At 34.6% G+C, this 20828-nt stretch overlaps 1 protein-coding gene across 6 annotated transcripts; it reads left to right on the plus strand.

Moving 5' to 3' along the window:
• The first annotated feature begins 111 nt into the window (after positions 1-111).
• Positions 112-20828, plus strand: Lnk (SH2B adapter-like protein Lnk). Of its 6 annotated transcripts, none has more exons than XR_015537504.1 (8): positions 115-1081; positions 3018-3119; positions 3207-3319; positions 3531-3778; positions 4834-5030; positions 5757-6011; positions 9432-9488; positions 10948-20828. XR_015537504.1 is itself a non-coding variant. In XM_087357548.1 (8 exons), exons 2-8 carry the CDS (start codon positions 419-421, stop codon positions 13593-13595), a joined length of 1692 nt encoding a protein of 563 aa, XP_087213674.1. In that variant the 5' UTR covers positions 115-227; positions 363-418; the 3' UTR covers positions 13596-20828. The 6 variants fall into 6 exon arrangements, 3 of the variants coding, with proteins under 3 accessions (XP_021939259.1, XP_087213674.1, XP_087213675.1); XR_002546468.2 differs by having other exon boundaries at positions 13482-20828; XR_002546470.2 differs by having other exon boundaries at positions 12520-12600.

Below are 20828 nucleotides of genomic sequence, written 5' to 3' on the forward strand. Positions count from 1 at the left end.
GGAAATTAAACCTTGTTGTATTGACATAAATAATATGCCTCTCGTCATAATCCACAGACTCTGAAAAAAGTATTATATGTAATATTTATGTACATATATTGTTGAGTTCGATACTTGACTTTCAGTATTTTCGTTTACAATAATTGTGTACATCATAAAACAAGTAGTTCTGTAAATGTAGACTGTTGTGACGGCGGTAGTGTATTTGTCATGTATGTCGTGTTCAGGTATTACAAGGTGTAGTTAGTTAAACTTAATGTTTTCGAATGAGGTATACAGTAGAAAATGACATTATGGCTACGAAATATGTTGGGAGGAGCTGATAAAAAATGTTTTTTATAGGCAGTACTGTCATGTTACAGAACAAGAGCTCGAAACGTAGTGGAATGAAGGATAAGTAGGAACACCGTGGTTAACCATGGCCGGAGTTCATCCAGAAAACGAGGAACGGTTGAATTGGATAGAATTCTGTGACAGGCATGCAAAAACTGCAGCTACTGACTTTGCTAAAGCTTTTTGTACCTATGTCAGTTCTAACCTCCCAGAAAATGCAAGGAACACAGTGTCACATCGTGATTTCGTCCGTAAATTTGTTGACTATTTTGTAGAACATTTTGAAGCAGAATTTACAAAGAAGAATCTTACAAATCACAAGGATAAGATTGTGAATGGGAACAACATTGTCACTTCTGGCACCACAAATCCATCAGCTCCCCGAGCAAATAGCCATGAAGAATTCAGTGATTATTCAGAGCATGAAGCGGATTCCTCATCCCCAAAAACTCTTCATAAACCATTCTTCCGTAGGCTTTCATTTAAAGGGCTGAAGAAAGGAAAAGGTTTTTTTCACAAACAGCATTCAGATGAACTTGAATTGTCATCACATCATGACAGATATTCAAAACATGACAAACATTCCAAAACGAAATTGGCAAAGATTGTTGTTGAGTGTAGAAAAGAGGGAATTGTTAACTACTTGATGGGTGAGAATATAGATGGCACACAAAAGTGGGAGAAGTGTCGGCTGGCCTTAGTAAAAACTGTAGGTGGCTATATGTTGGAGTTCTATTCTCCCCCGAAGGTGAGCTCTAGCGTGCAATTATGTCAACTATATTATTAGTGTTGGCTTTGTTTAGTATGAATTCAGTGGCTGAGTTCAGATCTTTAATGATACATTAAGATTCTTTTACCTGGTATGTTATTTGTGTGCTTGTATTTTGTTCTAAATTTCACATGCTAATTATTATAACATTCTTCCTTTCATCACTTACTCCTTTTGCTATGATTGTAAATGAAATGGTTGGCATGAAAATAAGAATGCTGTTTGTTGTTTAATTTGAAATCATGTTGTATTAATGGTTCTCTCAAGCCCTTCAACCTCAGTGTGCAAAATACATGTCTATTTCATACTTTGACTGCTTCTCCAAGATACCAAAACAAAATGTCAATCTTTATGTTCAAGATGTAGGCAGTTACAGAGCTTTTTTGTGTAGGTGTTACAGTGACTGAGGTTTCGTGTGTTTTTCCCGTCTTCCTAAGAAAATGGTCATTCTCACTTTGAAATGTGGATGAATGGTTAGTACTCCACCTTCAAATATGGAAGGTTGTGGGTGCAAATATTAGCCCAGATACTATTTATCTTGGCTAAGTTTTTTCTGTTGTGGTGTTTGTGCCTCTCCAGACGAAAGCTGGGATAGTACCATAAATTAGACCAAATCCACTTCTTTACATATTCTTTACTGTTTATTATCATATCCTTCAATTCTGAGGCCCTCCTCCATTATATGGAATAATTCTTAGAAGTGAATGTATAATATGGATCTGCAGCACACAAATACATTTCTTTGTGATAACTGTATAAAACTACTGATCTTTTTTAATTAATTTATCTTCAGTATCCTTGCACCTATGTCCTGATTTCACTGAAATATGAAGTTGGAGGGTGTTGTGCAGATTCTTTTGAAAATAGTCAGAATTTGTGTATTTTTTGCACACAATTACAAAATTGTGATATTTAACAAAGATTAGAATTGTATGTAACCTAATCTAACATTAATAGCCATTACAGTAACTTTAAAAAATATGGCCATTAAGTATGAAGAGAAGAAAGAATCAGTAACAGCTAGTAGCCTGGATTATCTAGGTTATGTAACACAGAGTATGTGATGACTTGAATGGCTGAACACCTGCATCCCATGTTACATAAACCCTGATGATGGAGGCAGAGACAGTCTATGAAACACTGGATTGTAATGCCATACTTACACAATTGCCTGAGGAGACTTCATTGCTTTGTCATCATGAAAGCTTTAAATCTTATAAGGATAAACAGTGTTTCACTTCATGATTTCTTTGCTAATTCAAGGTTAGGAAAAAGCATGCAGAAAATTCACATTGGATGTGGGTATCTTGAACAAGATCTTTGGCACAGTAATCTTGCACTGTACCAGCCAAGTCCCTGTAAAAATTGGTTTGTTAGTCCTCTGATAATAATATTTATCTTGTCTAATTTTGAAGTAAGTTGTAAGAATGCCATTTTAAATTGTACTTTTCCCCATTCTTTTTGTATTTAACTTTCTCTTTGTCTCTTTACTCATTCCTTGGTCTGTGCTTTTTTATGCATTTATTTAAGAACTGAGTGCTTAATCATGAAGTCTTAGATTAGTTCATATTGGTTTAGGTACTATTACACTCATCTCATTTAGTGAAATCTTTAGTAAGATTCAGATGAAAAGTTTTTATGATATTAACCAGAGACTTAACTCATACAATTGAATATTCACATTCAATCCCACACCAAGGTGGAGGAATTTTTTATTTGTACCAAAATGTTAGGTCTCATAGGCTGCATAACCTAACTTCTGTTGCCTGTATACTTCTTCTGCTAGCATCATTTCTGTTTTGTGTGGGTTAGTGGTAGTTTATATTATTTTAGTTTTCATTGGATCAATTATTATTACTGTTCTAATTAGGATCTCATGCGTGATTGTAAATTCATTCACATTTCTATTTTTCAGGCAGTGAAACCCAAAAGTGGTGTGTTTTGTTTCTTGATCACAGAAGCAAGGGAAACTACAGCCTTGGAAATGCCTGACCATGAAAATACATTTGTTCTGAAAGTGAGCACTGTTTTATATTGTAGCTTATTAACATTATTGTTTGCTTATGATATTGTGTGGAGTGTCACATATGTTTTGGGTTTACAGGCTGAAAACAACATGGAGTATGTAATAGAAGCTCATGACACTGATGATATGCGATCATGGCTGGCAACCATCAAGTACTGTATGAGAACCATGCTTCCAAGTCAAGATGGGAGGTGGGTTATGATTGATGTCATATTTTGTGTAGTCAGTAAATTATCTAAGTCAGGCAATAAAAATGAGAGCACTTGCCAGAAGAAATATTTCCAGATAAGTACAATTATAAGATGAAGGAAAAATATGATGTACATCGTTTATGTTAAAACATGCTTGGTTATATATATACTTGATAAATGTGATACTATTTGAACCTTTGTACTGTTGCAGTAGGAGTTTGCCTGCAGGTGGCAGTGAGGGGGATAGGCTGCGAGGCCTTGTAGAACGAGGGGGAAACAAACCCTTAGAGGCAGGTGCTGAAGTAGGTGCTGTAGGAGGTCTGGAACATCCACCGGAACTTCCTCCAAGACTGCAGGGTACAGCAGTGCCTCGAACTGCAGGCAGCGACACACCAGGCCTCAGATTATCGAGTAACAGCAATTTTGAGCTGTGCACATCCCATCCTGAACTGGAACAAGGTTGGATCAGTGTCTCTTGTAGAAAATTCAGCTCACATTTTTTTCCCAGTGAAAACCAATTAAAATGTTTATGTGAACAAGATTTTTGGGCCTACGAGAGAAGACGATGGGCCGTGGAGAAAACTGCATAATGATGAACTTAAAAATCTGTACTCCTCCCCCAGTATTGTCAGGGTGATTAAGTTGAGAAGAATGAGATGGGCGGGGCATGTAGCGCGCATGGATGGGACAAGAGGTGTGCACCGGGTATTGGTTGGGAAGCCTGAGGGGAAGAGACCGCTGGGGAGACCTAGACGTAGATGGGAGGATAATGTCAGGCGGGATCTATGGGAGATAGGGGTTGAAGGAGACTGGATTTTGTTGGCCCAGGACAGGGTCCGGTGGAGGGCTTTGGTTAATTCGGTGATGAACCTTCGGGTTCGGTAAGCCATCTAGTTAGTTAGTTAGTTATGTGAGCAAGATTAATGTTGAAGATGGCTGTCTTCTAAAATTTTCACCAGATTACACAGTGCAGCATCCTAGAAAACTGCCGTCTTCATACTTGTTGTGAGAACCTCAGATCTCAAAAAGATAAATGTTTTAAAGTATAACTGATAATGTTTATTGTAATGACATTTCACTGTATGGTCAAATACTAATTTTAATTAAAGACTCTCATGTTACAAGCTGCACCAGGTGGCTGAATTGTGTATAAACCATATCTTCTGCCAATGTTTCGAGAGCAATCTTTGCTCTCATCCTCAGGGCTGCTGCATAACAAATATGATCCTTTGTAGTGCGCTTGCCGATGAGTTTCCATTGGTGAGTGTGTTAAAAAAGAATCAGATTTGTTATGCAGCAGCCCTGAGGATGAGAGCAGAGATTGTTCTCGAAATGTTGGCAGAAGATATGGTTTTTTCAGCATTCAGCCACCTGGCGTGGCTTGTAACCTGAGAGTCTTTCATCAACTTCATTCACCGCGAAAGCTTCACTTTATACTAATTTTGAGTTAGTAAAGGTTTTATTTGGTAACTTACTTATTAGAGGTATTATTTAATTTGTGTTATAATTGGCAGTTGTTACAGAGCCAGAATTGGATCTTTCAACTTCATTACGTGAGTACCCATGGTTCCATGGGACTTTGCCTCGTTCAGATGCTGCTCAGTTGGTGCTACATGAAGGGGCAACAGGTCATGGTGTATTTCTTGTGCGACAGAGTGAGACACGGAAGGGTGAATTTGTGCTCACTTTTAATTTTCAGGGGAAAGCAAAAGTAAGTGATGTTTCTTACTTCCATAATGGAGTAAAAAAACATTATGTTCTATTTTATCAAAATGTATGATATAATTTTTGGGAGGTTCGTCCATGTTACCAGAATGGTTAAGAAGTACTGGTGTGAATTATCTTCAGCTTGTAATGTTTTCATGTGGCAAAATTTAATACTGAAAAGTTTGTAATCTGGACCAAGACTTGCGTTTTTATGCACAGGTTCAAAAGTATAGGTTAACACAGATTTGTGCATTCCGAGTCTGAATGATTTTGTTAACTGCGCAAGAGATTCTTGAAGAACAAGAGGTGAGAAGTTGGTGAACTTACAATTCATATAACTTATATTTATGAGGTGCTAGGTTTGAATCTTAAATAGGACATTGGATATGGTGCCTGAAGTTTTTATAGTCTTTCTCATACTTTTTAGGCAAATGCCAGAGTAGTACTATGAAGTCTGTGTCTCCTGCTTCTGATCCTTCCTGATTTACTGCACATGATCATTCAATTATCTCATTTGAACTACATAAATATATTCTTATGTGAGGCTACATTAACTCTGCCATTGATACAGTGATGTAAATAACATGTAAATTATTTATTCATTCGTTACAACTGAAAGGATATTAGTCTAAATTTAATTACTCCACCTTATCAGTTTTGACCTCTTTGTTCACTTTTCTACATGGTAATTTTGCTAGGACTGCAACTTCTACTGAGTTGTTGGTTGCAGCACCTCCGAATGACGTTGAATGACCAGGGCCAGTGCCGAGTACAGCACCTGTGGTTTCCAACAATTTTTGACATGTTAGAACACTTTCGTCAGCACCCAATTCCATTGGAATCCGGAGGAACTGCAGATGTGACTTTGACTGAGTTTGTGGTAGCAGCCATCATGCCACCGACAGGTGGACGAGGAAGCTCTACAGGTGGACAGCCGACAGGTACTGAGGCTAGGAGGCCGGCAGCACCACCCGAACCTCGAGAGGTGAGAATCTCAACATTAATTTTGGAATTGGTTATTTAATTGTGATAAAATGATTTTAGTGAATTCATGTTAAAACAGAATTGAAGACATCTTTCATCTTACAGGCTCAGATAGGGCATACAGTTTGAAACATACTGCTGTTCTTGATAATATACTTCATTTGGATAGATTCACTTTGGCAGGAAGTACAAAACAAATTAACGCTGTGCTAAGGGGTCCTTAATGTTCAACAATGCTTACCAGAGCCCGCCACTGGACACATATCTGTGATAGTTTCAACTCCCATCTTCACAAACTGTGTCCACAAGATCTGTTGTAATATTATTCTCCCATTTCATTTTTCTCATTTTTCATGAGGCTTTCCCTAAAAAATTCTGTGTACATTTGTCATTTCCCAGCACATCTTAGCTTTCTAGATATCACTATTCTAACAACACTTATGTGGCCTGTATAATATAGTAATATCCTAAATTGCAGACATAGTTCTTGTTTCTTTGGTCTAAATATTTTACTGAGCGCTTTGGTTTCAGACACTTGTAATTTGTTCCTCTGTAATAAACTATGTTTTTTTAAACAGATCAGCTGGTAAAATATATCGTTTTGCATATCCTGATATTCAGAATCCTGAAAAGTAGATAGGATGCTAGCAGTTTTTGAACTGAATAACAATCATTTCCAAAATTTATTCTTGTAATTTCATCTTGAACCTTTTGTCTATTTTCCAGTGTTGCTTATAGAAACGTAAGTTTTGTTTTTCATTTTCAAAATGATTTATTACGTGCTATATTTCTTTGATTACTTTGTTGCTGATTTTGGTTTTGTGTTGTGTTTATATATTTAGTTTTATTTCATTTATTTTTAGAACAATTACATTGCTAACCTGTACAGGAATTTCTGTGTTATTCTTTTTTTTGTGGAGGCATAGAAATATGCTGGAATAATTAATATCTCAAAACTATTCAGGTATTTATTCTTTCTCTTACCAATTTTACCACAATTAATGATAATTACATTGACATTTCATAACCTTTCACAGCTGACAAGACAAGACAAACTGAATTAATTACAGAAGAATGTCCCCTATTCTGACCAGCGAAGGTGTTTGTACTCCTTACTTGGTAAACTGCTCTTCTGTCCTGTCATAGCTTAACCTATCCTAAATGTCACATGTTTTGCTGCTTAATATTAGCACAATGAATAGCTCAGTGGTCATCAGTGTCTGCTGCACAAATCCTTTGCTTCACACTGCGGTGCTCATATGTGTCCCAGTCTAATATTTTGATTTATTTCCATATCAGTGCCATGTGTCCACTGGTAGCATTTAATCTTTAAGGGATTGTGTCCACTGTGGCTTGTACTTCCTGCAACACATGTTAATGTCAGTGATATTTCACAGTAATATAAGAATGTCATATGTTTCATCATCATTTTTTTAAATCCAATTCTGAGGATTTAGACATAGTCTAATCAAAGTTCAGAAGTAAAAAATAAATTACTAATAATTTCATACACTGTTGTTTCTTAATGTTGTGGAGGGATGAGACTATATTTCAATAGAACTGTGGTGACTAATGGGCCCTTTGTCCATCTACTAGATCAGTGGTATTCAACCTTTTTTGTTCGCTTACCCCCAGATATAATTTCTCTTCAACTTTGTACCCCCAAAGTTGTTGGTGTATAATTCAAGTAATACATAGTATATAATCTACATCTAAAATAAATTAAATAAATTACATTACTGATTATTCAGTATTTATCATAAAATAATATATATTTTTTAAATTTAACGTACCCCAGGTTGAATACCAGTGTACTAGATGATAGATGATTTAATAATATGCATTAGGAGTGGAATGATATTAGCAGGGTAAAACTGAAGGACTAAGAGAAAAACCTGTCCACTGCTTCTTTGTCCACTATAAATTCCACTGGATTGACTTGAGCATGAATTCAGGCCAGTGTCATAAAAAGCCAGTGACTGTCTGCTTGATCTATGGCACAGCCTGTTCATATAACAGTAATAATAACAACAATGCCAAATTTTAAGAAGTTAGGAAATGTGGGCATAGCATAATTTTGGCATTTGCAGATAGTGCCAGTGTTTCTAGCGTCATTGATCTATTCATAGGCAGGATGTCTGACACCTAGAGGTATCCCTCAGGGATTTATCACATTATTTTAATGCTAGCTCAGGATTTGTCATGTGGGGATTTCACACTTAGTTGTTTCTCTGCACAAAGATAAGTGTAAAATGCCTATCTTGTTGTCATGTTAGAACCAGAATTGAAATGTATTGATATTTTAGTAAAATTCACCATTATAAAATATCATGAAAGTTTGTTTAGGTCAGATAATCAGGACTTATTGTATGTAAGATTTGAGGTTTTCACAGCGGTGAGTATGCAGATTTCTGTCTTCTGGGTCGTTGCGCTGTGTAGTCTGGTAGATGTTTACCAACGTTCCAGAGGTCATACTGCTTCCGTCATCAGGGCAATGAATCGCCCTGATGACGGAGGCAGTATGACTTCTGAAACGTTGGCTAACATCGACCAGACTACACGGCGCAACAACCCAGAAGACAGAAATCTACATGACTTATTGTATGTTTACAAAGTATAAGAAGGGCATATGTGGATGAGAAAATTTATGTCAATTAGGCTATATGCTCTTTTCATTTTCTTTCCTTGTTGATGTGCTACAAATTGAACAACCATGGGATCATTATGTAGATGCATACAAACTATTGGAAAATCAATATGTAGCTTTTTTATTGTTGTCTATGGAAGTGACTGAGCTTCTAGAACCAGTTGGTCCAAGAAAAGGTGTCACTTGAAATCTCACCATTTAGTATTATTTTCCATACTAGTCCATAGATGGCATTATGAGTCTTAACTGTATTATCATGTCATCTGCGTGAGTGTAATAACACTTATAAATCTGATAAGAAAAGAAGACTGTGTGACATTCTAAAATTAGTGATGTCATACTTATATTGAAATTAAACTTGTTTGTTTTGTAGGAAAAGTTTTCTTTATACTTCTACCACAATATTTTTAAAATGCTTGGGACTTGCTTCTCTCCATTAAAATAAATAATCTATTGGTCATTGAATTTTGCAGGGACATTTTCTTTTATGGAGGAGATATCTTATTGTTTGACATAATGCTTCTGAATATTTTTCATAATTTAGTAAGTAGTAATAACAGCAGAACTATTAATTGCTTAAACTAAAACAGCGAAGTGCGAAGGTATAAATACATTGAATGTTGTGTTTTATCATTTGAACCTAGCAACATGAAAGTGCACAAGATTGCAATACAACGAGACCTGCGTGCACAAAACTCTTGTCTTACGATCTCTGAAGCATAGGACATGCCACTTACATTGTGTGTTATGCTAATGGTTGCATCCCGTTCATAGGTGTGAGTCCGCGCTGTGGTCGATACAATTGGTGCCTCTAACTTTGGACTTGATAATGTGAGTAAATTTTAAAGCAACGCAAAATGAAACTCCTTAACATTAGTATAAACCCAGTACTAACACAGACGATGTAAGTGGCTTGTTGAACAGGTGTTACACTTACATTATGTAGATTGACCTGCAGTATTTATGTATAAGACAGACACCTTATTTTGTATGGCATTTCCTTCCATGATCATTCAACTTTCTGCATGTCTGGGCGCTATTTATTTTTGTTTTAAACAAAAATTATTTAATCACTATGTTTTATTGAATAAATATCTTAAAAGTATGTGAATTTTTAAACAGTCAATATAACTAGACCATAAATTATAAAAATATGAAAAAATTAACTTTCAGATTATAAAAGTTAAATTAATTTTACCCAGCTTTCTTCATGCATATTGTCAGGAATGTGTTGTGTGATTTTCAGTAAGATATTGCAGCCCTTAGTAGTCATTCTTCTTGACTCTGGATACATTTTATGATTATATTTATAAAAATATGAAGTTATAGGTCCTAAATTTATCAGAATGTATGGCATGCAGTTAAAAATCAGTAATCTCCCTTTGAGGTTATGTAGGAATAATTAATGACTAATAACTCATTACTGGCTATAATTTCTTTGTCGTGATGTTATTTTAAGTGTAATGAGTACAGTTTTATTCCTTGAGTTAGTGTAATTTGAAGAGAATGGCTATAGAGGGCTGTTGCACTGTTTGAAGGAGTCACTTTAAAAAAATTTAGATTTAAATGTTTGAGGTGCTTTTTTTCCTCCCCCTATAGGAATATGCGTTATATACTGGGAGTTCCTGCTGACATGACAAGCTATGCCTTGTCAGAGGAGCTCCCTGTATTTCACTCTATGTGGACTAAACATAACATTTATGTGTCTCAGATTATCATGTTACTTTAAACATATAGAAAATCAGACCCCTTCAGTTTGTTGTAATATTTGATCATGGTTGGGAAGAACACTGCATGCTGCTATCTGTATCAAAATATGTGTGTTCTTGTCAGACATATTATTTCACTATGTAGGATTTGAGGTTTTCACAGAGGTGAGTATGAAGATTTCTGTCTTCTGGATTGTTGCGCTGTGTAGTCTGTGCGATTCATCGCCCTGATGACGGAGGCAGTATGACCTCTGAAACGTTGGTTAACATCGACCAGACTACACAGCGCAACAATCCAGAAGACAGAAATCTTCATATTATTTCACTGCTTGGATGTAGAACTAAAACTTAATGACATTTGCTAGTTCCACCTGTCTTGTGATATTTGGCTTTGTTGTTGGATGAACTGTGACAGATTCAGTGACACTTTTATGATTTTGTGTAAAGACCTTCACTTGGTTATTAGAACCATGATTAACTGCTTATTTAATGTTCTCATGATTATTGCTTCCTGAATCCACTGGACACACAATGTTTTAAAAACAGATAACACATGTTAGTAATTCTGATTTTCACTACAGCACATCACAGAAGCTGATTCTGTTCAAGGTAAGCTGTCAAAAAATTAATTAAAAATTATAAATCTGAAGATGCTTCTAGTAGTTACGAAACTCATAGGATGACCTCTGGTGCTAGCTGTCAATAAGGAATAAGATTTAAATAAAAATTATATGTTCTGGAAGCTGTAGCTATACTTCTACGTTTTAAATTTACTTCAAAGCCAGTAGTTTCCAATGTAATTATCTGAATAAACTGTGTTTGTGTTAGAGAGAACATTACCTGTTTAATATATAAGAATAAAACAAACCAATACAGTATATTATTAATACATTTGAATACAGAAAAGAAGTAATGTTATAACCTTATTAATTTTTATACACTCTCTTATTTTTAATGCACGAAGTCCCATCACAAACTTCTTGGTGCCAGCTGTGAAGAACTATTTTGGTTGCTCCTGCAGCCATGCCTGTATTGCTTTATTTCATCATTGCATGTGAATCAGTGGTCTTTGGTAGTATAATCAAATGGTGAAAGATTCTGATTTTAACTGATGAGTGTTTCATTTATTAATGACACTGTATTGTCATGAAGCATGAAAACACCCTCAAAGAGTCTGCATGTTTATTTAGTTTCAGTTTGTAATACAGCATGATGTAGCATCGCATCCACTAGGTCCAGCCCTTTATAATTCTAGAAAAATTCAGCATCAATTTGTTGGCAGAATCTTGAGTCTAAAACTCTTTTGTGAGTTTGGGTGCTTATACTCAAGGTTCTAGCATTTTTCTTACGTGTATAGTGATGCACTATTGATGAGAGAAAAGAATATACTTGTGCATGTAGAGTGTAGGTATACTGAGTTTTATCAAAGTTGGCCGGTGGTCTAGGCTGTGTTACTCGTTGATGAAGATGCTACATGCTCCCAGCATGTGAAGGTCATGTTCAGCTGCAGTCTCTTTCAGCTAGGATTTGGAGATATCAAAAATTAATTTTGTTGCCTTACCATATGGGCAGAGGCTAGGAAGGCAATAAGACCAAACTTATAAACATGATTATTATAGTATAAGCTGTACACATGAAGAAAGTCAGTAGATACCTTAAGATACCATTGTAATTCCCAAAGGGAAGGAAGGGGTAGAGTTGAGAAGAAATCCAAAGGAATGCCTGTATGAGTTGTGTTGTAGTAACGATTCGATTCTGTTTTACATTAACAGCATATGTTTGACAGTACTTTGATTATATTCTTACAGCAGTAATTTTCTAATCATTTCCAGTAATAATTAATTATGAAATAAATCTTCGAGAAAGTAATGATTGGCCATTCCTGAGGCTGTAAACTTATTTGTGACCATCTTACAGAGTTTTGTATAAAGATTAATAATTGTAATTTCATTAAAATAGATTGCTACTGGCTGAAATATACAGTGAATATTCTATTAAAACTAAATATGTGAGTCTACCCTAATCCAGAACAAGAAATGTGTGTAAGAAGTTTGAAATTCTCAAAATTTCTGTATTTCTTGTTGGTTCTAATAGGCATTTAGCAGTAACCTTTTCAATAGCATGCCCTAAAAAACTTTATGATTTACTTGCAGTGTATTCTGTAACCGCTACATTTAGTAGCAATAGCAGTGCCATAGGCTACACATTATTTTTCCACATTACAGAAGAATGTATCTGATGCGGCAAGTATTCAGTTTTATTTTACTGTGTTGAAGTTTAAATCCAGTTGATATCCAGAATCTGATTAAGATGCCATTAATACAGTTTGGAATTTGAAGTTCACTTCAAGTCTGGTTTAGTGGCTTAAATGTGTATGTCATTCATACAGTTTCTTGATACATAGATCTCATGAAGTTGATAATCACTCATCTGTCAAGAAATTTTCCACCTTTTATGAAACTAGTGTTTATCACATTTACAAAAACTTATCATTGGACCTATCCCAAGCCAGTTGAATCCAGTCCACGCACTCATACCATGTTTGTTTAAGATCTGTGTACATATTATCCTGTCATCTACATCTGTGTCTCCAAAGAAGTTTATTCTCTTCAGGTTTTCTCATGTTTTATATGCATTCTGCTTCTATCTGTTCATGCTAAATGTACTGTGCATCTCATTCTCCCTGATTTGATAATCCTAATAATAATGTTTGGTGAAGAGTACAAATTATATAGCTTTTTACTTTCTGATTCACTCCAATTTTCTTTTACTCCTGTCTCTTAGGTCCAGATATTTGCCCTTATGGTAAGAAACTGTATTTTATACCCATATAAGACAGTGTATAAAATTATTATACTTGCATATATTTTATATATTGCATATATTTATTAGGTTTTTACATTTTTATGTGCATAATTAACATTATGTTACAGAATTAAAATTAGTTATTTGTCTGTAGTTCTAATAATGGGTAATAAAGGCAAAATATTTAAACTATAATGGATAGTTGAAATGTACTGGTATGTTAGCTCATCATTCTTATTATACATGGCTAATGAAAGGAAAATTGTATTAATTATGAAATACATATGTAAGCTGAACATTCGTCTTTCAGGTGATTATACATGGAGGCACAATTCGAATGCGTACTGAGTCGATGGAACGGCTGCAAGAAAGGCAGAGCGGTTTGGGTGGAAGAGCCGTCGAAAACACTTACAGCTTTGTATGATGAGAAAGAGATGTGGAGAAATGACCTTCCAATAGAAATTTATTTATTAAATTATTACAAGTATCCAAAACAGTTGCAGAGTTCAAAGAAAATTACACTGCATATACTTTGTTATACTTTTGGGGTACAGCCTTCAACCAAAGTTCTTGATAATGGGTTAATGTGAAGCCAAATGTGAGAGGCTGCAGAGAATCAGACCTTGATTCATTTTAACGTAAATCTGAATAAAAATATGTGAACCCATTTATAGTGATCTACTTCAGCAATCGTACTTTCAAACACAGAATGCCATGAGACAAATATCAAAATTTGGTTCATTATGGATTTTCTTTGTTCTTTACCGGAATTACAAATATCCCACAAGGTGACAGCACTGTGACATTACAAATTTGACTTAATATGTAGCAGAATGTTTGGTACCACAGTTTTATTTCTATTGAAACTGGATTGTTGCCAATGACCATGTAGTTTGGAAAGCAAAGTATGTTGAGTGAATGGGTTCATTTTGTTCATATAAATATACATTTCATGTCAAGAGTGATTATAAAGTAATCCCAATTATTGCTTTACACACATGCTGCTAGATGCATTATATTAAGGGAACTGAATATTGAGTTAGCTTACAGCTATTTAGCAGATCTCAGACCTTGCCTTGGATTTTTTTTACAGCTATTCATAACTGATAGGAAAGTATTGTCTTTTCACTCTTCACAGCAATAACATACTCTTGTATTTGAGTTTGGTCATTTTCTGGTGCTTTGTCTGGACTTAACATACCCGCCCTAGGTCATATTGTAACATGTAAGAAGACAAGGGTTTTACTTTTAGAATGAAATTTTGGCATGTAGTTTTCTCCGCTGTTACTAGATGGTGCATGTACCCATTGTTTGTGATTCCTGGAACATATGTTAATTGTTTTGCTATTCATTTTTTAACATGACACCATGCAGATCGTTTGAGTATGCAGGTCTGTAAATTATACATGAATTACCGCATGTTTTGATGCATTACACAGTGATTTTTGTTAAAATTTGTAATGTATATACACTATTTCCTTTTGTGGGCAATGGTTGGTTCCATGCCATTAGTATATTTTAGTTGTTCATTGTTTTTTGATTTGTTATGTGTGTCTGTACTATGTTAAGTTGATTGTTCCATGTCACACAACTCCAAAAGCATCCAGAACAGCTGAAATATATCATTGGCACAGAACCAGCTATTGTCCACGAAAGGAAATATTGTATAGATTTTATAGATTTAAATAAGAAAAAGATTGTAATGCATCAAAACGTGTAATAACTTAACATGTAATTTACAGAGCTTGTGGTGACTCATTGTAATTAAAAACATATATTCTAGCAGAAAATTGACATTTCACAATAGTGTAAAAAATGTTTTAACATGGGGGGTGTTTATAAAGCAATGGTTTATTCAACATGAAAACATAAAGAAGTATAATATCTGTTCCTTTTGGCACATAAACCTTGATTATTTCACACAAAATGTGGCCTGTGGTGATGGGATGTGTTTATGATATAGCGTGATGGGCCTGTAGGGATAGACTAAGAATGCAATGGGTTAACAGTAATGTGAAGAGTATTGTTTTCTATAGCAAGGATAAATTATGTTCCATCTCAGCATCTTATCCCTAGAGAACCACAGGTTCTTGTACAAGAATTGTTTAATATTTTATGATCACTCTAGTCATAAATTGTTTATTTTCAGTTTTCTCTTTATTTCACTGCAACCTGATATGTCACAGTGTGATTCAAGTTTTTGAGTGTAAAGTTGAATTTTTATTAGCATTGTGAACATGTTAAATATGTAGAACATACATCACAGCAGTCTCTATATGCATTATTTGGGAAATAATAAATGATACAAACAAGCAAAAGAAGTTTTGTCACAACTTTTACTTCAGGGTGTAGGAAATCTTCCTGTTATGGTTTCAGACATGACACTTATGACTCAGATTTTATATTTTTACAGAATATGTACAATATATATTTTATCCAATTTTGTTGATTCATATTGAGACTGTTGGAATTTGCATGATAGGATAAGAAAACAAGATAACATAACACACACACTCTCATATTTGGTCTGTTGGCTTTCGTACTTTGTTATAAGTTTTGGCTTCAGCAGTGCTTGTGTCTTTTTCCCCCTCCCCCTTGCTTAAACCCTGCCAGTATTTTTTGTTATAGGAGTCGCTGGTTTGCTGAATGCCAACTCATTTACTGCCAGCCAGTGGATGGCACTGAATAGTGTAATGAAACAGTATTATTAATGTCATCATGCCTCGTCTAAGCACCATGTTTGTTTCATCCTCATTGTTTATATATGAAATTTCCTTGCTTTATTGATATATTTATTACTACAATCTATATTCTCCAAGATACCTATAAAACATATTTTTCCACATTCTCTTCATGATTTTCAGTATCTTCGCTATCTCTTGCACTTGTGTTTCGGAAGTGAAGCTCTCTTGTTTATACTCTGCCATTGAGTTTATGCATTTTTTAATGTATGGTGAAAAATAATGTATAGATAATGCCCAGTGAAATAATAGAGGACAGGGCATTCAATAGAAGAAGAGAAAAGCTGTATTGAAATTGTAATTAGCACAACAGACATTTTTATTACAGCCAGTAAAGATAGTCTTTACTGCTTGAAGTAAAGTAATCAGTGCAAACAGTGTACATATCAGTTAAAAGCATAGTCTTTGAAAGACATCAGTTTAGAAATAAAGCAAGATGGGAAAAGTCAGAGCATTTACATGATAGAAGGATCTACAAATAGTAACATCTTTAGGCAGCCGCTTCCTAATGATGGAGGCAGAGAAGGTTTCCAAAACATTCGACTTCTGTTCTGAATTTACACAATTAGTAACCTGAGAAGATTTTATTGCATTCAGTCATTGTGAAAGTGTCAAGTCTTATCTAATTACAGACATTACAAATTTAAAATGTGTGTCAACATGACTTCTGTGTCAGAAGTTAAAATAAGTGCTCAGACTTCTCCTCTCCCATAATTCTATACATTACATATCAGATTAGCTGTTACTACTGGATAGAAAGAAACGGCTTTTGTAATATCCAGCATATAACAGAGATGCTCTTTCCCACAACCTCATGGGGCCTGTTATGAGAATAAGGTATGTGTTTGAGCTCAGTGGCCCAAGTGCATGTATCCATTGTATAACATTGCTCAAATGTTACAAAGAAAAATGTCACTTCTTAAATTGTCTCATGTGCCAAATCATCTGTTTCAAAGCCTAAGTTAGAAGTGACTATACTTTCTGTAGTAAGGTGTAGTGAGGTAGTCGAGAAACTCTTACAATTGCCATACATTTCAGAGAGGACCACTGATAGGAAATATTTAATGTAATCTGCTTTTTATAACTAATCAGGAAGACAAGCCTGCCTGCTCATGGCCAGTGGTTCCCAAACTATGTTCCCTGCCCTGGACTGAGATGTTCTGCTACCAAAATTAAGTAATGGCAATTTGTTCTCAATCTGCAATTTTTCTCTTGAGATGTTCATGTCATATTTTCTTCTAGTAATATTCCTAATCAGAATAATGACTTCAAAAATCACATTTTTATGGTGTTCTGTGGAGAACACCATGATACCTGTATACTCTGTGAACTAGTTTTAGAACCATTACTGCGGGCAGTCACACTTAGCTTGACAGGTCACTTGTTGGTGGCCAGAGGTGTTAGTTCCTTTTCATCAAAGTTCCTCCTTATAAAGCAACAGAGCATTATCTGTTCTTGCCACCTCAAAGAAGATAGTGCCACAAGCACACCTGATTAGCAGTAAAAACATTTTGAATATGTAATTTTCAAAGCAGTGACAAAGATTTCTTCCTGTGGGTTTTGGTCCATTTTCCATTATTTCGCATTCTCTAAATTCTCTTCTTATTTACAGCTTCATCTGTGGGTTACAGCTTAAGTTGAGGATTGGGTTTCTATCTTAGTGGGGATTTTCAAAGTCCATGTAGGAGGAATCCTTGGATGGAGACCATCTCAAAAGTCCATACCATCATAAAATAATTCTTAAAAACATGATCATGCACACCCTGAGCATGATTAAGATTTTAAATCCCAGTGCTAGAGCAGCCTATGACTATTATTAGTATTTTTGGTATGACATAATTAAATAAACACTGGTGTTTGAAATATTTTAATTGTGAAATTTGCCCTCTGGTAGCTTAGATTTATGTGTGCACCAAAAATATGTGCTGCTTACTGAAAGATATGCAGTAGGCATGAAATATTCTTCTCCAGTGTTTCTTAGGGTGGGTGACTGTTTATTATGTAAAACACTGCATTCTATAATGTACAGGACGTGTGTGTAGTTTTATATACTATTGAAGTGTGTTTTCCAGTATGAATCATGTGTGAAATGTGGATCTCCTGGAAAGAGTCAGAGAACATTTTAATGGTAAGTTTCCTGGGATCACAGTTTCAAGCACATCTGGCATCCATAAACTTATTAGGAAAGTCAGGTGTATTGGGTAACTTCTGGACAAGAAACCTGCTAAAAATGCAGTGTGCTTAACTAAGAAAAACTAGATGGAATAAGATCTAGAGCAGAACACACAACAGAATCATTGAGACATCTTCTACAGGAGACCAACATCTTGGAATCATCAGCAGCCAAAGTGGTGAAGCAGTGAATTTCAGCCTATTTAAATGTTACAGAGAGTGTGTGCATGTACAGGGACATCATTGTCATCATCTCTCATAATATAGGTAAGTTTATTCATTGTCTGTATGGAGCGATACTTGACTCATCAGGAAAATCTTGTGGTGCTTGGTGGTGAGTCACGCAGTTCCTGCCAGGAAGACAGTGCATGTGACTGTTAGCGAATGCACTGTAGATACTATATAACCAGAATTTGATTTTTCATTTAATTTTTGCATTATATTTTGTAAGTATAACTCATTATCTTATACATGTTTTACATTCCTCAGATATGTCTTTTCACAGTTTGTACAGGAAGATAGATTTGGTGTATTCATTAAAAGGATAAGAATTATGAAGCATGTGTTTATCTACAAAGTCTAATTTTTATTTTAATTGTATATTTACATGTTTTCACATAACATGTAGACTCAACTCATTTGTTCATACCAACATTTATTATTGCAGTGTGGAAGTACAATATGTTTTTTTCAAAACAGTAATACACCACTGAATTTAAGTATGCATATATTCAAGGTCTGACATTTAAATAATTAAATTTATTGTAGAGAAATATTTATTATTGTCATTGGCCTTTAGTGAATGTTGTCACCTTCAAATAATTCTATTCTTACATATATACATTCCAGTGCCTGGAATCATTGCTGGAAATCATTTTTCAAATGTATTTTCTGTACTGTTGTGACATTGCTTGGAAAGTATTCTAAGCTTTAAAATGAGACCCTTTCGAGGACACTGTTTAATTGAATGGTAGATTAGGTTTGTGGTAGTTGTGTCTATTCCTTGTTCTGTTTTTGTCGATTACAGTTTGGAAAACATGAAAAAGCCTTATGGGGCCAGATCAATCAAGTATAGTGGATGTTCAAACATTGTTATTGTCTTCAGGTCAAATATCACCTTACCAAAAGTGCTGTGTGGAGGGTTTACTGTCATGATAAAAAATCCACTTGTCCAACTATTTGTCATGATGACTGGATTTTCTCTTGAAACTTCAGCTTTATGTTTCTAGGTCATACCATAAGACCAAAGTGTAATCACCAGTATCTGTTTTATAAAAAAAATTTGGTGTGTTCCAGAGTGAGCAGAAATGTTTTTCTAGTTATTTTATGCTTGCTGCTGAAATATGTCAATGTCATCTTCACACAGACTTCTCATCATTTTCAGATTTTTGGTCAGTATTAATCTCATAGTTACTCTATTTGTGTCAGTTCTTCTATTTCCAAACAATCACCTAATGATTATTGCTTATCATTTCAGTTACTTTTTTTTAATTAGTTCCCTTCATAATATTTGTATCTTCTTTCCTTTCGTCTTGAAATCCTTTAAAATACACAAAAGCCTGTGTTCTCTGTTTCCTCTCCATGTAACATTTTGTGTCACTGGTATTTTTAATCAGGTTTGCTAAAATTGTAATGTTGGCATATCAATTTTTGCTTCAGAAATATTACATGGGGCGATGGGTATTATTAAAAGTAAAAAATGGAAATAGTTTGGATTATGAACTTTACAAGACAAAAGAAATATTTGTTCATTCAGAGTGCACAGGTAATTTAATTAATGTACTGTATTTATTATGTTGACAGTGAAACCCCTTTCTTTCCCATGCTACAGTTTTTACCAAGCCTGACAAAAATTTTGGTTGCAGATTTGCAGAGCATATTTTTGAAAATCATAAATCAAATTGTAAAGGTAGAGAATAATGAAAGAAAGAAGCCATTTTGTGGACAAATGACTTGTTTAAAATGTAAAATGCATGAAGTTATGCTGCCACCATTAAATTTTGAAATACATACAAGTAAATTGAATCTTAAATTAGTTTTGCAGCATATCTTAACCATAAATTACAATTGCCATTATTCTTACAATAGAATGCAATGTTAAAACAATTAACCATAACAATGAATAATAATTTATGAAGTATCCTTGTCATGCCTTCAGATGTATCATGTCATGCCAGCATATATTTGTTAAACATGATATACTGGCTTTATTGATCTAACTGAAACTTCATCTTGTTTGTGCTTCTCATAAATATTAATTCCTTAATAGTGTTATTGCAGTGAATTTATATACAAATATAAGCATTGAGGAACCGACAAACATGGTGCATGTTTGATGTTTGAAAATAACACATGTTGTTGTGTGTTTTGCCCTTGTAAAGAGCCAAGAAAAAGCAAACCACTGACATGTAATAATAACCCATGACTCATAATGCAAGTAAAGACCAAAGATTATACTTTATTGTGTTTGTATAAATAATAAAAGTAATATGAAATGTACTACAGGTTTATTCTGTTTCATATTATTTTAGATTTTCTAAACCTTGTATGTGAAAGCACTGTACTCTGGGATGTAAACTTTGGGTGGTTGGTCCAGAAGATTTCAGTTTAGTTGCATTTTTTTGTTCCATTAAAAGAAAAAGAAGACTTATTGTAAATATATTAGTTGTATTAATACTATTATTATTCTAGTCGTTTATATTGTGTACATATATCTTCTCAGAATACAATACATGATCATTGTA

The sequence above is a fragment of the Zootermopsis nevadensis genome, unplaced genomic scaffold (genome assembly GCF_977971745.1).
Source record: "Zootermopsis nevadensis isolate Lab colony 2312 unplaced genomic scaffold, Znev_1.0 Znev_ptg000028l, whole genome shotgun sequence".
Classification (NCBI taxonomy): domain Eukaryota; kingdom Metazoa; phylum Arthropoda; class Insecta; order Blattodea; family Termopsidae; genus Zootermopsis; species Zootermopsis nevadensis.

Bases quoted from the DNA above. Each gene is read 5' to 3' on its own strand.
- Lnk (XM_087357548.1), top strand. From the start codon at position 419: ATGGCCGGAGTTCATCCAGAAAACGAGGAACGGTTGAATTGGATAGAA. The intron at 3,120-3,206 runs GTGAGCACTGTT...TTGGGTTTACAG, and splicing joins AAAATACATTTGTTCTGAAA to GCTGAAAACAACATGGAGTA. The intron at 5,031-5,756 runs GTAAGTGATGTT...TGTTGGTTGCAG, and splicing joins ATTTTCAGGGGAAAGCAAAA to CACCTCCGAATGACGTTGAA.